Genomic DNA, 15330 nt, shown 5'->3' on the forward strand with positions numbered 1-15330 from the left:
AGCATGTTATAGCTACACTTTTGTGTATGAATAAAAAAGTTCACTATTTAACAAGTTTTAAATCATCATATTTGTGCATCCAAGATGGTTATCATGATAAATTTCACCAAATTTTTTTGGAATAAAATAAAAATAGTAGTGAAAAAGGGAATAAGAAACACATCTGTGCATTAACTATTAAATAGCTTCTCGAAACTCACTCATAGTCCTGGCGCCACCTGTGTTGTGCACGAATCTCATAGCATGGGCCAGTGACATAGTCTAGCATTAAAAATGCGTTGCATGGCCTTCGAGCTCCATAGCTAGAGCTATCAATGGGCCCGCCCAAACAGTCTGGCCCAAGAAAAACCAGGTCAGTTTAGCTCGGAAATCTGACAAGAAAAGTGCTTACGTGGGTTGGCTTCATGGTGAAAGCAAAGTTTTCCTCTACTTTCCTGCAATGGTCTAGTGCAATGCATATCGGGCTTTAATATTTGTGTTGGAAATGTGACCAATTTGCATGGATGCAGATTGAAAGGAACGTGACTTGTAAATCAGAAAAATTGGTGGTTTTTTTCTTGTTATTTAATTTTTCTGTTACAACACCTGCTTGCAACTACATTGTCATCCTGCGCCACAATGCAATGCACGGTTCTTTGACTCTAAAAATCATAAGAGTTATGTTGGGGGATACCCACCGACCGCCCGACCGACTGTCGGAGGGTCCGACCGCCCGACCGACTGTCGGAGGGCCCGACCGACTGGCGGCCCGACCGACTCCGATGGACGACTCCGACTGGCCGATAGACCGACCGATCGTCGGTCGGGACGACCGACTGACGGATGCCATCACCGGCCATCCGACAATCCATCACCGACTGGGGATATGTCGGGCGTACCCATCCCGACCGACTGAACCCAGTGGACTGATGGCCGACTCACATGATGCTCGCCGACTGGTGGAGGGGCCCGACACCACCCAGCTGGTTGCCGACTTTAGGTCGGTCGGCTCCTCCAACCACCGTACAGCCGCCAGACGTTGTCAGCTCTGACACGGACATGCGGCACAGTTACCTAGGGGCATTGTCCCGCCGAGAGCCGGATCAACCCTGGTGATTGGACGGCCATACGGCGACATGACGTTTTCACGGCGACTCTGACAGTCCACAGTGAGTTGACAGGTCCTCACTTGTCCGCGCCATTAATGACGGCGCCATACTGTTCTCCACTATATAAATCGGGGAAGGCAACAGTGCAAAAGGGGGGGATCCGCCCGTCTCTCCCAAAAACGCAGGCTCGCTCCTCTCTCTCTCTCTCTCAGAGCTCTTTGTCTACATTTCACTGTTGCCCAGTCACCTCTCTGACTTGATCGTCGGAAGGTTTCCATCGGAGCCGTCTCCGGTCAGTGCGGACTTCCTTTTGCAGGTGCACGCTCCCCGGCGATCGGACGACGAGGCGATTGGCCGCAACAAGTTACTTGAGGATTTCTCGGGTTGCAATCAAGTTAGATAGTGGTCTAAAATTCATAAGAGTTACCGCATTGTGCTTTCTAACTCTGAGAGCAGGCATTGATAAGGAACCATTTCTTGGTGCATGGTAGATATTAAAGATAGAGGCCAGCTCCCATCAGTAAGATGAACGTAACGAGCATCATTTGGGAGATGAGCAAAACACCAAATAGAAAGCCCGTGCTTAGTAAAGTAGGAAAGAAATATATAAAAACAGATCCCATCAGTTAGCTCATCATCAGGGGTGAAAGTAATAACCATAGTGCCTTGAAGAGACATAATGTTAACAGGAATCAAACATGAAAACATAGGTCCCATCAGGTGACTCATCATCTGGGGTTAAATTTAGAACCATAGGGTCTTGATAAGCCATAATATAAAAGGTTGCAAATATTTCAACACAGACCCCATCAGGTAGACATCATCAAGGGGCAAATTAAGAAAGACAGGCAAAAATCGATGAAAGCAGCACAAACCATAAGGGATCAGGCTCATAAGCAATATATGTACCAAACAGTGCCAAAAGTAGACCATCTCCCATCAGTAACATATAGATAAAAAACATCATTTGGAAGAGAAAAATAACCCGTCAAAATCCAACAACACAATAGAGGGGGAAAGAAATATAGCCCCACTAATCCCATCAGCACACACATCATCTGAGGTTAAATCAGCACCAAATTCCTCCCCTAGGCTCAGCAATTTGAATCCGATCATATTGAATAATCTGAGCAAAAGAGGAGGGCAAAAGATCCCCCAATGAATAGGAGCAGGCACCAAGAAGAGCTTGTTTAGGCAACCAATCTGCTGCTTGATTTTGCTCTCGATAGATGTGCTTAAAAGAGTAACCCAGAAATAGATTAAGAGTAGTGATAATATCTTTATAGTAAGATAGATTAACAACGGCATCAAAAAATTGTTCAGAAAGCCAACGAATAACCGTAAGAGAGTCCCTATAAATGTAAAGTTACTGATTGTTAAAAATATAAGCTGCAGTTGTGAGCCCAAACCAACTCACTAACAGTTCAGTAATAGGTACAGAACAGGGACTAATCCTATGCCTCTGAGCCAAGAGAACATTACCATAAGCATCTCTGACAATGAATGCAATTCCAGCAGCGTCTAATTGGACTGCAGCATTGAAATTGAGCATCAGTTCTCCAAAAAGAGGAGGCAATCAAGAGAGAGAGTAAAGTGGAGAAATTAATGTGCCGTGGCATTTGGCAGTTATCCCAGTTCTTTGGATGCAATTTAAAATTAGATGCAGTCAGATCAGACATATAACAATTAACTTGACAAATTAATTTCTGAGGTGTAATGTTATGATTTTGAAAAATTTTTGTATTATGAGTGTTCCACAAGAGCCAAACCATAATACTCATCATTGTCTTAATCCTCTTCTCTACCTGAGCCTGATTAAGTAAGTGAAGAAGGGCTGGCAAAGAATGAGGATAAGTTGAAATATAAGTACTCATAATGAGGCTGTGCTAGCATTACTTTGTAAAGTGACAGGTGACTATGACATGCTCCAAATTTTCCACTATTCCACTGCATAAGTCATAAAAGAGTAAGGAATCAGGTAGAATTCCTTTATGATGAAGATTAAATTTGCATGAAAGATCATTCCAGATGAGTTTCCATATACAATATTTAACTCTCATTGGTATAGAAAGCTGCCAAATCCAACTGTAGGACTGCTGAGTGAATGCTAACTCATTAGAGATAATAACCGTCATAAGATCTGAAGATGAGACTTTAGTGGTATTTGAGCGAGCCGAGTAAAGAGTATCAGGCCAAAGATTCTGGGTCAAGGGAATTCTTTGAATAGCAAAATAAATGATTGTAATTGATAGTATGCACTGATATATGATGCATGCTGTGCTGAATATAATTTCTCCTTGCTACTGAACATGGTTAACACAAGAAATTAAGTGAATGGGTTGTGGAGTTAGTATCATCTCCACTTTTTATACCAACTCAAGGGCCAACTTCGACCACCTATACTTTCTGCATCAATCATTCATGCTGTGTTGAATATGATTTCTCCTTGCTACTGAACATGGTTAACACAAGAAATTAAGTGAATGGGTTGTGGAGTTAGTATCATCTCCACTTTTTATACCAACTCAAGGGCCAACTTCAACCACCTATACTTTCTGCATCAATCATCATTGGGCAATTAAACAAGGTAATACATAAAACGTTAGCATGTCTCTCCATCCATACCAATTTTGCTCAAACATCTATAGTTCATCAATGCACAGGCAAAAATAGGTATCCAGTCAGATCTTCTGGTGTAACTTGCAAACTAGAGAGAATCCAAGCACACCATTTGACTCAGATTGGAATTGGGATGCCTAGTTAGTGCAGACATGCTTGGCTTATATGTATGCATGTAGACTACGGATATTAACCAGTTCAGGTTACAACGTATTGTGACGACAATCTTCTCTCCCACCTGATACGTGTAAGAGAAAATCCATAATCTTCTCCACTATCCTTTTTTTTTTTGAGCCTTTTGTTTGTCTTTTACTCCTTGCGTATCCCATTACTGATTGACTACTAGAGAAGACCCAAAAACGGAGCAAGTCGCCAAGCATGATAAATCTATCATTTTTTACTGAGTTGGTGGATCAGTCCAAGCAAGTGAAAAAACAATCAAGTGAAAATGTTGAGTTAGTCATGGACCCTTTTGTTAAAAAGAAAGAAAAAAAAAGTTAGGCACGAACCCTTTCGTCAAAAAAAAAAAAGGGGGGGTTGGGGGGGTTAGAGATGGACCTAAGGATGCATGACAGATAAGCTACTAGACTTGGTCACTATGAGAAATTAAGAGCATGTTTGGTTAGTGGGAATTAGACTTTGGAAGGAAAATAGGAATGAGTAACACTCATTCCAGCCTTTTGGTTGAAAGAAATTCCTTTTCCATTCTAATTTCGGAGAGAAAAGAAATGCTTCCATCCCTTTAAAACCAATTCCTATTTTTTCTAATATTTAAGTTTCATTTTGATTTCAATTCTTATCATGAACCAAATATGTCGGAAGATATAGCCATTCTGATTTCCATTCCAATACATTTTGATTAGATTTCTACTACTGAACCAAACACTCCCAAAGGGCATATTTTTGATTGCGGAGAGTTGGATTCCAGAATGAGAATAGGAATAAATGACTCCCATTTTAGCCATTTGATTGGGAGAGTCTCCTTCCCATTCTGATTCTAGAGAGAGATGGGAATGTCCTAGTCTCCTATAACTCAATCTTCACTCTCCCTTCGTATTCAAATTGCATTTCGATTTTGATTCTAATTATAAACTATACATATCAGAGAATGTGGTCATCCCAATTTTCATTCTAATTCATGTTAATTTCGATTTTGATTTCAAACCAAATGCACCTTAAAGTGCAATGGGTTGCAAAGTAAGAATCATCTCCATTTTGTAAACCAACTCAAGGGCCCACTTCAATGAGAAATTACATCCTATACATGCACCATGCTATTCGTGCATCACATAAGCAGGCTATGGCACATATGAAGTAAGGTATAATTTCTCCACTTCAACCACCTATAATTCCTGCATTAATCACCGCTATGCAATTAAACAAGGTAACACACACACACACACACACATATATATAACATGAGCACTTGACCATTAATTTGTACCAATCTTACTTAAGCATCTATAGTTGATTAATGGACAAGCAAAAGTAGGTACTTAGGCCCAATTTGGTTAAGCTTTTGAAGTATCAGAAAACACTTTCTAGCCATCAAAAAGTATTTTGAGATGGTACTATGATGTTTAGTAAAAAATCAAAAAGCTATTTTGGCTTTGTGAGAAAATTGAAAAGATATACTTGGAGAAAACTATATTTTGAAGATTCTTCAAAAATACTTTCTGACCCATGTCGAAATCTATTTTGATTTAAATAAATTTTTTTAATGACATAAATACCTACTAACAAATTTCATAATTATATCATATTATATTATTATACTTTAAATATAATATAATATAATAATAAATTAATATTATGATATACTATAAACATATAATATATTCTATTATAGTATTATTATATTATTAAAATATAATTTGATATAATAGTATTTATTAATAATATAATATTATTATATTATAATTATAAAATATAATCTATTATATTATAATTTATTATTAGATTAGATTATAATCAGTTATATTATATTACATTATATATTACATCATAATTATATTATATTATATATTATAATATTATATTACATTATAGGATAATAATATTATATAATAAAATAATACTTATGTTATAGACATATAATATAATCTATTATAATATTATTATATTATAATCATATAATATAACATAATAATATTTTAATAATAAAATAATATAATTTTATTATAATATAATATAATATAATATTATTACATTAGATTACAACTAATATATTATATTATAAATTATATTATAATTATAATAATATTATATCATATTATAATATTATATTATATTATATAATAATATTATTATATAGGATAATAATATTTTAATATATTTTTATATTATATCATATCATTTTTTACTATATAATACTTTGCAATATCTTTTATTATTATTTTATCATATAATTTTTTTTTTTAATTTTAGTTACCAAACATATGTTAAAATTCTAAAGCACCTTGTAAATATGATTACCAAATAATAAATAATTTTTTTATAAAAAAATATTTTTAAAAATTTTATTTTTTAAAAATTTTATTTTCAAAAATTTTAAAAACTCTACTAATAACAGCAATCCCAAATACGACCTCAGTCAAATCTTCTTGTGCAACGTGCAGGCAAGCGAGAATCTAAGAACATAGGTTGACTCAAGAATGGGATTGGGATACCTGGTTGATGCACACCAGGGGATTGAGTTCAAATAACATGCATGTCTCATTGATGTGTATGTACGTATGTAGACTAAGGATATCGACGGAACCGGTTTAGATTGCAATATACCATGACCACAGTCTTCTCCACCATCAAACACGTCTAAGAAATAAATCCAGAACCCAAATGAAATAAAGTTCTTGTTGGACCTCAACTCAAATGAAATAAATCAGCTGCAACGACACTGGCAATGGCGTCCACAAACCTTTCCGCGCCAACTTTGAGTTCATCAACGTATCCTTGCTGCCAGCCAAGGCTCGCATCTACAATAACATATCCTGGCAATGCTACAACCACACGTCCCGCAACGTGTCGTGCGGCCGCACAGGTGATCGACAACACATCGGCGAGTCATACCGGTTCTCCGACGCCGATAACGAGTTCACAGTTGTCGGCTGCGACACCCTCGCGTTGATCAATGGGCAACAGTTCGCGAGCGGATGCCCGTCGGTCTGCTCGAAGGAGAACCTGAAAAACGGGTCATGCTCCGGCGCCAACGGCTGCTGCCAGACCTCCATCCCCAAGGGAATCCACTCTTATGAAGTGGACTTCGCTGAATACGACTTCAACAACTCCCGGGTGTGGGAATTCAATCCCTGCGGCTTCGCCTTTCTGGCGCCAGTCGACTGGTTCGACTTCAGCACGGCTTACATTACTACTCGCGAGCTGCATGAGACGAATGGGGGGCGGGCGCCCGTGGTGCTGGACTGGGCCATCCGCAACGAGACGTGCGAGGTCGCACAGCGCAACACAACCTCCTATGCGTGCCTCAGCAAAGCACAGTAATTGTTATGACTCCAATTGCCCAGGATATCTTTGCAGCTGCTCCAGTGGGTACCAAGGCAACCCCTATCTTCCCGATGGATGCCAACGCAATCCCGTCCACAGCAATCTTTCCACATCAGCGAAATTGGTTATAGGTAATCCCTCCCTTAGCAATAAATTTCGGTTTTCCTCACTTCTATCAGGTTTCATTAGACATGCATCAAGCACAAATTAAATTCAACTGTGCAAATCATAGAACTAGGCTGCTTAGGCGTTTCAATCTTCGTTTACTATGGAAAAGAAATAAACAAAAGGGAATACCTCCTTGTTACTGCAACATATGAATGATTTCTCCGTCTATTTACAATCTCCAGCATTGTCACTAGCACCAGCTTGGCCCTTCTATTCTTACTATGCATTGTCGTTTACGTGGTTCATGAGAGAAGAAAACTTACGAGAATAAAAGAGGAATGCTTTCGGCGACATGGAGGGCGGTTGTTGCTCGAAGAGATCAAGTCGAAGCAAGGTCTTGAATTTAAGGTATTTACGAAAGAGGAGCTAGAGCAGGCAACGGACAACTTCGACACGAGCCGAATTCTTGGAGGTGGAGGCCATGGAACTGTCTACAAGGGAATACTCAATGACAACCTTGCAGTTGCCATAAAGAAATCAAAAATAATTGATGAGAACCAAAACAAGGAATTTGGGAAGGAGATGGTTATTCTTTCTCAAATCAACCATAAGAATGTGGTGAAGATCTTGGGATGTTGTCTGGAGGTGGAAGTCCCTATTTTGATTTATGAATTTGTCTCCAATGGAACATTATTCCAACTAATCCATGATAGGAATAGGATATCCCACATTTCATTGGAGACCCGTCTGGAGATTGCTTCACAGTCTGCAGGAGCCCTTGCATATCTACATTCATCAGCTTCCCCTCCAATCCTTCATGGAGATGTCAAGTCTTCTAACATACTTTTGGATGACAACTACAATGCAAAGGTGTCAGATTTTGGAGCTTCAAAGATGGTGCCGAAGGATGAAACTCAATTTGCTACATTAGTTCAAGGGACTTGTGGATACTTGGATCCCGAGTACATACAAACATGCCGACTAACTGATAAACGTGATGTTTATAGTTTTGATGTAGTTCTTTTGGAGCTCCTTACCGGAAAGAAGCAGTTTATTTTGAAGGACCTGATGAAGAAAGGAGCCTTTCGTCTAGTTTTTTATCATTTATGAAGGAGGATCGACTTCTACAGCTTTTGGATAATCATATTAAGAATGTAAGGGACATAGAGTTGATACAAGAAGTTGCTAAGCTAGTAACACGATGCCTTAATATTAGGGGTGAAGATAGGCCTACAATGAAGGAGGTGGCTGATGAGCTTGATTGGTTAATAAAATTCAACCAGCATCCATTTTTACAGCATAACCCTAAAGAGATTGAGAGCTTTCTTGGTAAGCCATCAAGCTACATTGAAAATGAAATCTCCATATACTATAGTATAGAAATGAAAGCATCGCTGGATATAGAATATCGAAAATGATCTTTTTTCCCTTGTTTTTCGAAACAGAGTTGGAGGATGATCATATCATATAGAATAATACAGGTTTCTATCCCTATGTGTTAGAACATGATGCTGGTTTATATGTACTTATCCATGTATCTGCGAGATGTGGTGTTTTTAGTTTTTGAAAAATGATTAATTTAAGTGATATATTTATAGTTTCATCCTCATTTTTCTTGGTGCTGTTGTTATTTTGCTAATCATCTGAACAATAAATAATATTTTGAACAAGGTTAATCTCCAAATTCAATTATTCGATTTACTTAAAAATAATGGTATCCCCCAAATACATACTTGGAAAATTATACGGGGTAGAAACACTCAGACATCTAGATGAATGATTACATGTGAAAGAAGGATTCACCTTCCTTCATGCGAATGACCATTGAAACGTGCAATGGTTGTTCGAGATTTGTGCAGGTTGATGAACGATGAGGTTTGGTGTGCTTGGAGATTTGTTCCAAGTACAATCCGACATTTGATGTTGCACAAAAAAGATCCACTGGGTTCATGCTTTTATGCAGGGTTGACTTTATCCTCTAGACTTTGTCTAGTACGAATAGGAACAGCATAATCCATAGTCGATGTAAAATTTGAAGTTCAATTATTTGGCATAGTTCCTCCTTAAACGCCTATAACATTAAGATGTTTCTCAAGTTCTATCTTTTTCATGGCTACTGGGCTTCTTATAAATTTCTTTTAAAGTGATTTATGGTACATTTTTTCTCGCTGTTTTACCAAACAGAACTGGAGTTTCTTGTAAATTTCTCCGTGTTACTGCAGAAAGCATTTATAACATGTTTGAAAAGAATTAATACCAGAATGTTCTTATTTGAATGGTATAGCTACCATGGTGTGGATCTACATCCTCTTTGCCTCGGCTACGTGCGTTCGTTCAACATGCATCCAACATGATATTCATACAAGATTAAAGAATCTAGATAATATCTTCCGACAATTCTATCAAAAAAAAAAATCTTCTAGCAAGTCTTTCTGAGAGAGGTTCAACGTTGTGATAAATGGGATTAAAGTGAATTCATTCTATGATCCATATGGATGATAATATTTTTAATTAAATTTATGATTTTTATTGTGGTATAGAGAGGGCCTCTTTAGTCTCACATCGGTTAGAGTCAAAAGAGAGTATGACTTATATAGATTAGAATCTTCTCTCCCGAGTGAGGTATCTTTTAAAGGACAAAATTGTGAAGCTCTAAATGACCAAAGCCCACTGAAGCTTAAGACCCACCTTATGTATGCGGGCTGTGGCTTATATAGATGAGAACCTTCTCTCTTCGAATGAGCACCTTTTAAAGGACAAAACCGTGAGGCTCTAAATGACCATGAGCCAAAACGGATAATATCTCACGTATGTGGAGATTCGACTCCTCTTTGGTTTATATAGATTAGAACCTTCTCTCTTCGAATGGGGCACCTTTTAAAGGGCAAAACCAAGACTGAGCCTGCCTCTTGGCTACCTAATTTATATAGGAGATGCAAAGTTGATATGAAATGCAAAAATATTTGAAGTAAACCTCTATGCAGAAAAAGTCTTATGCATGGTTCAACAAAAATGTTATCACTTGTAACTTAAAGGATATAATAAAAATAATATGTCCTAGTCTATATATGGCACATGTTGATTATCTTTTATTTGACTACCATGCTAGTACACTAGCACGAGTGGAAGAGAGATCCGTCCTAATGATATTCAATAGATATCTCCTAATACAAGTTCTTTGGAATGGAACAAATAATAAAATATAGTGAAGCAGCTAGTTTGAAGATGGAAGAAACAAGAACAAAATAAAAAAGAAATGGGAAGACATTATTTTCCCACTCACTTTTGACCAAAACCAAGAACATGCAAGCATGCCCTTTTCTAATGAGATGGCATTTTTGTACACTCAAATACGAATCACTTTTATTTCTAACCCAAATCAAAACCAAGAACGTTAAACTTCTCAATTTCTTGATGATGGGCTGCTGGTTCTTGGCACCACCCAACTTTATAAGTTAGGCACATATTTCTGTGTCTTTTTTGATGGTGACACATATTTCTCTGTCATGCGTGGTAGAGCTCATTTTTTATGGTTAATCCATTACAGGTCCAACGCAGAGCTCAAAAAAAAACTCCTCCTCCTCCTCCTTTTTCTTCTTTTTAAGGAACCTAGCCGAAAAATTAGCATCGGGATTCCTTAAGGAGCCAGCCCGAGACAGTAACTACATGATCTGCGACGAGAAGGGTCCGCATTTCTATCCTGAAACTTAGTAACCAACCGCATGGTTTCACCAGAAGTTATTGCCCATATTACATAAGGTTCTTATAGATATAATTTGGTGGAGTTGAAGTGACTTCATAACTTTGACATTGATGCATTAACACAGGCATAAAAATCTGGTTGCTTAGCTTTGTTTACGAGGTTAATTTAAATCTAAATTAATCTAAATTAATCTGTCAATTTAGATTAACTTTGTAGCTAATCAAAATCTTAATCTTCATCTGGCTGGTAGATGTAGGCAAAGATTTTATAGCCTAATTCAAATAGGTTTGTGCTAATAGGTTGCCAAAGTTGACGAGGGCAAAGGTTATCAAATCCTTTGGAGTCCGTTGTGGAAGATGTTGAAGCAAGTAGCTATTGTGGAGTAATGAATTCCTTAAGAATGGGTCAAAATTACTTCGAGGTTTCAAGATCAATGAATGCTATGCACCAGGATATCAAGTATTTGGAGGTGCTTGGTTCTAGAATCGAAATCGAAAAAATTAGAATAAGAATTGGAATGACGAAAACCCCGAAGTATTTGATTTACGATCGAAGTCAGAATCAAAATTAGAATCGAAATAAAATTTGAATCTATAGAAAATAGTGGGGATTCAATTTTAGATAGACTGGATCATTTTCATTTCATTCCGAAATCGAAATCGAAATGGAACTCTCCCAATCAAGCAGCTGGAATGGGAGTCATCTATTCCGATTTTCATACCAAACCTTCATTTTCTCCAACCAAGTACCCCTTCATGGGTTTAACGTGAGAGCATCATGATGGATTAACATAAAACAATTACAATTATGAATGAAAAGTCCTGAAAATCTTAGCTCAAGTGTAGAATTAGAAATTTTGATAGATTAGATAAAGATGTGTGGGCATATGAAGATGGTCTCCAGGAGACGTGGCCACATTAGGGATTCAAATTACAAGGATGAGAAATTTTTTATGCACCACGGGCCGCATAGAAAATTCGATGTAGAGTGCATCATCTTATCTGATTAGTCTACATATTCACTACTTTCTAACGCGCATTTAATTTTTACAGTTTTATTTTTTCATTTGAAATTTTAAATGACGAAAATATCTCTACTCTTTAAAAAAATTATGACATATTATGTCCATATTATGACATCCTGCATGCAGAAAGTCATAATTTGACGCAGGATATTATAATATACCATAAGATGTCATAATGTTTTCAAAGAGCAGGAGTATTCTTGTTATTTAAAATTTTTAAACTAAAAAACAAAACTGCAGGCATTTAATGTATGTTAGAAAGTGGTTAGACAAAAATACCTCTTTCATATTATGACATCCTGAGCCATATTATGATATTCTGCATACAATAAGTCATAATTTGATGCAGGATGTCATAATATGCCACAAGATGTCATAATTTCTTATGTCATATTATGACATCTTGCATGTAAAAAGTCATATGACGTAGGATGTTATAATATGCCATGGGATATCATAACTTTTTTCAAAGAGAAGGGATATTTTCATCATACAAAATTTTAAACAAAAAAGTAGAACTGCATGCATTAATGTGCATTGAAAAATAGTGACTACGTAGACCAATAGGGCTAGACAATGCGCTCCACGTTGGATTTTCTATATCGTCTGCGGTGCATAAAAAATTTCCCACTTACAAAGATTTAATTGTTGGGCCTTAGCTAAACTATGTTGCACCCAGTTTCTAGCTTTCTCGACATCTAGGCCTCGGCCCATTTCGAGTAGAGCCCACCTAGGCAGCAGCTAACAGAAAGCGAACCAAGTCATTCGGCCAAATTGGACCAACATGGACTTGACAAAAATTATGTATGGATAGCTTCATACAATCTCTAAGACCTATATACTGTTTTAGTTTTTGTTCATCAAAGTTTGTGACTAAAATATTCTTAGTCCCCCTCTTCAAGGGAGAAATAAGATCAAGAAGATCTATGTGAGTTTTTATTTTTCTCTGACATCCAAGGTAATTTTACAATTTTTTTTTCAAAAAATCCTATCCATGTCCCTAAAAAATTGGGTTCTTTAGAAGATTAAAAAAAAAAAACTCTCTATCTAATCTAAAGATTTTATAAATCTTATCACAAATTTTATAATTTTTAATTAACAGATTTTTTTTAATATGCAGTGAATGTTTTCCTTGCTAGCATATACAACACATATTTTACTGATAAAAAAAAATGAACAACACATCTTCAGTTTTGGTTTAGGGAGTGGATGAGTTAGATTTGGATATAATATCAGGCCTAAAAGCGATTTAAATCAAGTTGTAGTTTATATTTGAATAGTCTGACTCAACCTATTTGGACTCCACTATTTTAATATTTTCACGATATTTGGAATCTGAGGGATAGAGATTGTGTCATTCGTACCAAAGGATTCACCTTCCTTCGCATGAATCCATCTTTGGATCATACAGATGGATAGATGATAAATTTTTTCATGTTGAGGAGAAAGGAGATAGAAAAGCCACCCAAACTTTATTAATGTAGAAAGCTAGAAGTTGCGTGAGTGTGGAATAAAGAAGCAACCATCTCCCGTGAAGAAGAATGTGAATCCTTCTTTTGCACAAAAGATACAACACTTGTCCCTCCTGAGATCATCATGACTATATATGTGAAAGAATGTGAATCCTTTGACTATATATATGATTTTCTTTTAAATATTTTTTTCCTTTCATTAGTAACACTCTTAATTGGTCGTTTCAATGGATAATTCATCTTTCCATCTTTTCTAAGTGTTGCGGCCAATCTCCTCGTCGCCTGATCGTCGGGAATGAGCACCTGCAAGGAAGTCCGCACTTATCGGAGATGCCTCCGACGGAGACCCTCCGACGGTCAAGTCAGAGAGGAGACTAGGCAACAGCAGAAAAGAATCAGGAGACTCAGTGATGGAGAGAGAGAGAGCTCGAGAGAGCTTCAAAGAGTTATAGTGCCTTTCGAGAGCTTACCCCAAGCTGCCGTCTTACCCCGTTTTATAGTAGAAGGCGGTATGGTCCCGCCATCGATGATGTGGACAACTGGGAGTTGTCAAGTCGTTGATGGGCTGACAGGTCATTGGAATTAATTCATGTCGTTGGTAGGACAGTGCCCCACTCCTTGGTAGGTCAATGCCCCCTGGCGGTCGTATAGCGTGCCCTTGGCAGGATAGCAGCCCATGCTGGTATTACGGCATTTGGAAGGGCTGGCCGACTATACGTCGGGATTTGGCTGTCGGGTGGTGACTTGGAAGCACAGCTGTCCGACTTGGTGGCTCATAGAAGTCGGACGTCGGCTGCCTCACCCGATCGGGAGTCGGTGATGTAGGTTCGGCTTTTCTGCCGGTGGAGGCGGTATTGGCCTGCTCGACCGGTATACTCCGGGTCGGGTATCGTTGGTAGTCATTGTTGGAGTCGTCCGTCCGTCGAATGGGTAGAGTCGGTCATTGGTCGGACCATCTCGAGGATGAGTCGGCGTCGGCGGTTAGTCGGTGGGTCGGCGTCGGGGGTCAGTCGGTATGTCCCAACAGTTGCCCCCCCACTCCTGAGTCTGATGACGTGTTGGCCCGTGTTACCACGTGGGCGGCGACGTCGGGCGAAAGGAGTGGATCTTCATCACGTCACACCCCGATTTTGCCGACCACATCAACGGACAATCCGGCGTTAGGCGTCGCATTGGGAACGCAAATCGCCACCAGGTGTTCCATTGGGAATGCAGACCGCCGTCAGGCATCCCATCGGGAACGCGAACCGCCGTCAGCAAATCAATCCCGAGATGCGGTTTTTCCCACCATGTGTCGGGAGGTCATTGGGCTAGAGTCGTTCGCATGGATGGAGGCGACATGGCTCGATCTGGGGCAGGTGTGTCGAATCGTCAGACCGAGGGAGGGTCGAGATGTTGCCACACGTCAACATCCGGGAGACCCTCGTTCGGCGTGCTCCCATCCTGACCGTCGAGGGGCACTATATATATAGGGTCACTTGCATCCAAAACTTCACTTTTCACAGTCCTGTGGCTGAGACTCTGGTCGAGTGATCCCCTAGTTCCAGGTAGTCGCCCCTGCTTTCTCCTTGGAAAGTTTCTCGAAACTTTTGTCTTTGTCTCCCTATGTTTTCCACTTCCTTTGGATTTTCCTCTTTCTTCTTCTTTCTCGGAGCTAGCATCATGGCTAGAACCTCTCCTCCAGAAAGTCAGTCGGGGAACCCGACTGACGATTCTCGATCGACCTCGGAGGTAGAGGCCTCTTCACTTTCGGGGCCGAATGTCGATCGGCTCAGAGAACTATATAGTATCCCGGAGCAGTTTCGGCTGTTTGCC

General features: G+C 38.8%; 1 protein-coding gene across 1 annotated transcript; it reads left to right on the plus strand.

The window, feature by feature from the left end:
* Nucleotides 1-314: 314 nt before the first annotated feature.
* LOC140856985 (putative wall-associated receptor kinase-like 16) lies at nucleotides 315-8734 on the plus strand. The gene is given in 5 exon segments (XM_073255186.1): nucleotides 315-352; nucleotides 6593-7193; nucleotides 7195-7408; nucleotides 7537-8349; nucleotides 8352-8734. Coding segments are annotated over 5 exon segments (2049 nt in total).
* Nucleotides 8735-15330: the final 6596 nt, after the last annotated feature.

This window comes from Elaeis guineensis, chromosome 4, assembly GCF_000442705.2.
Source record: "Elaeis guineensis isolate ETL-2024a chromosome 4, EG11, whole genome shotgun sequence".
NCBI classification, from domain to species: Eukaryota; Viridiplantae; Streptophyta; class Magnoliopsida; order Arecales; family Arecaceae; genus Elaeis; species Elaeis guineensis.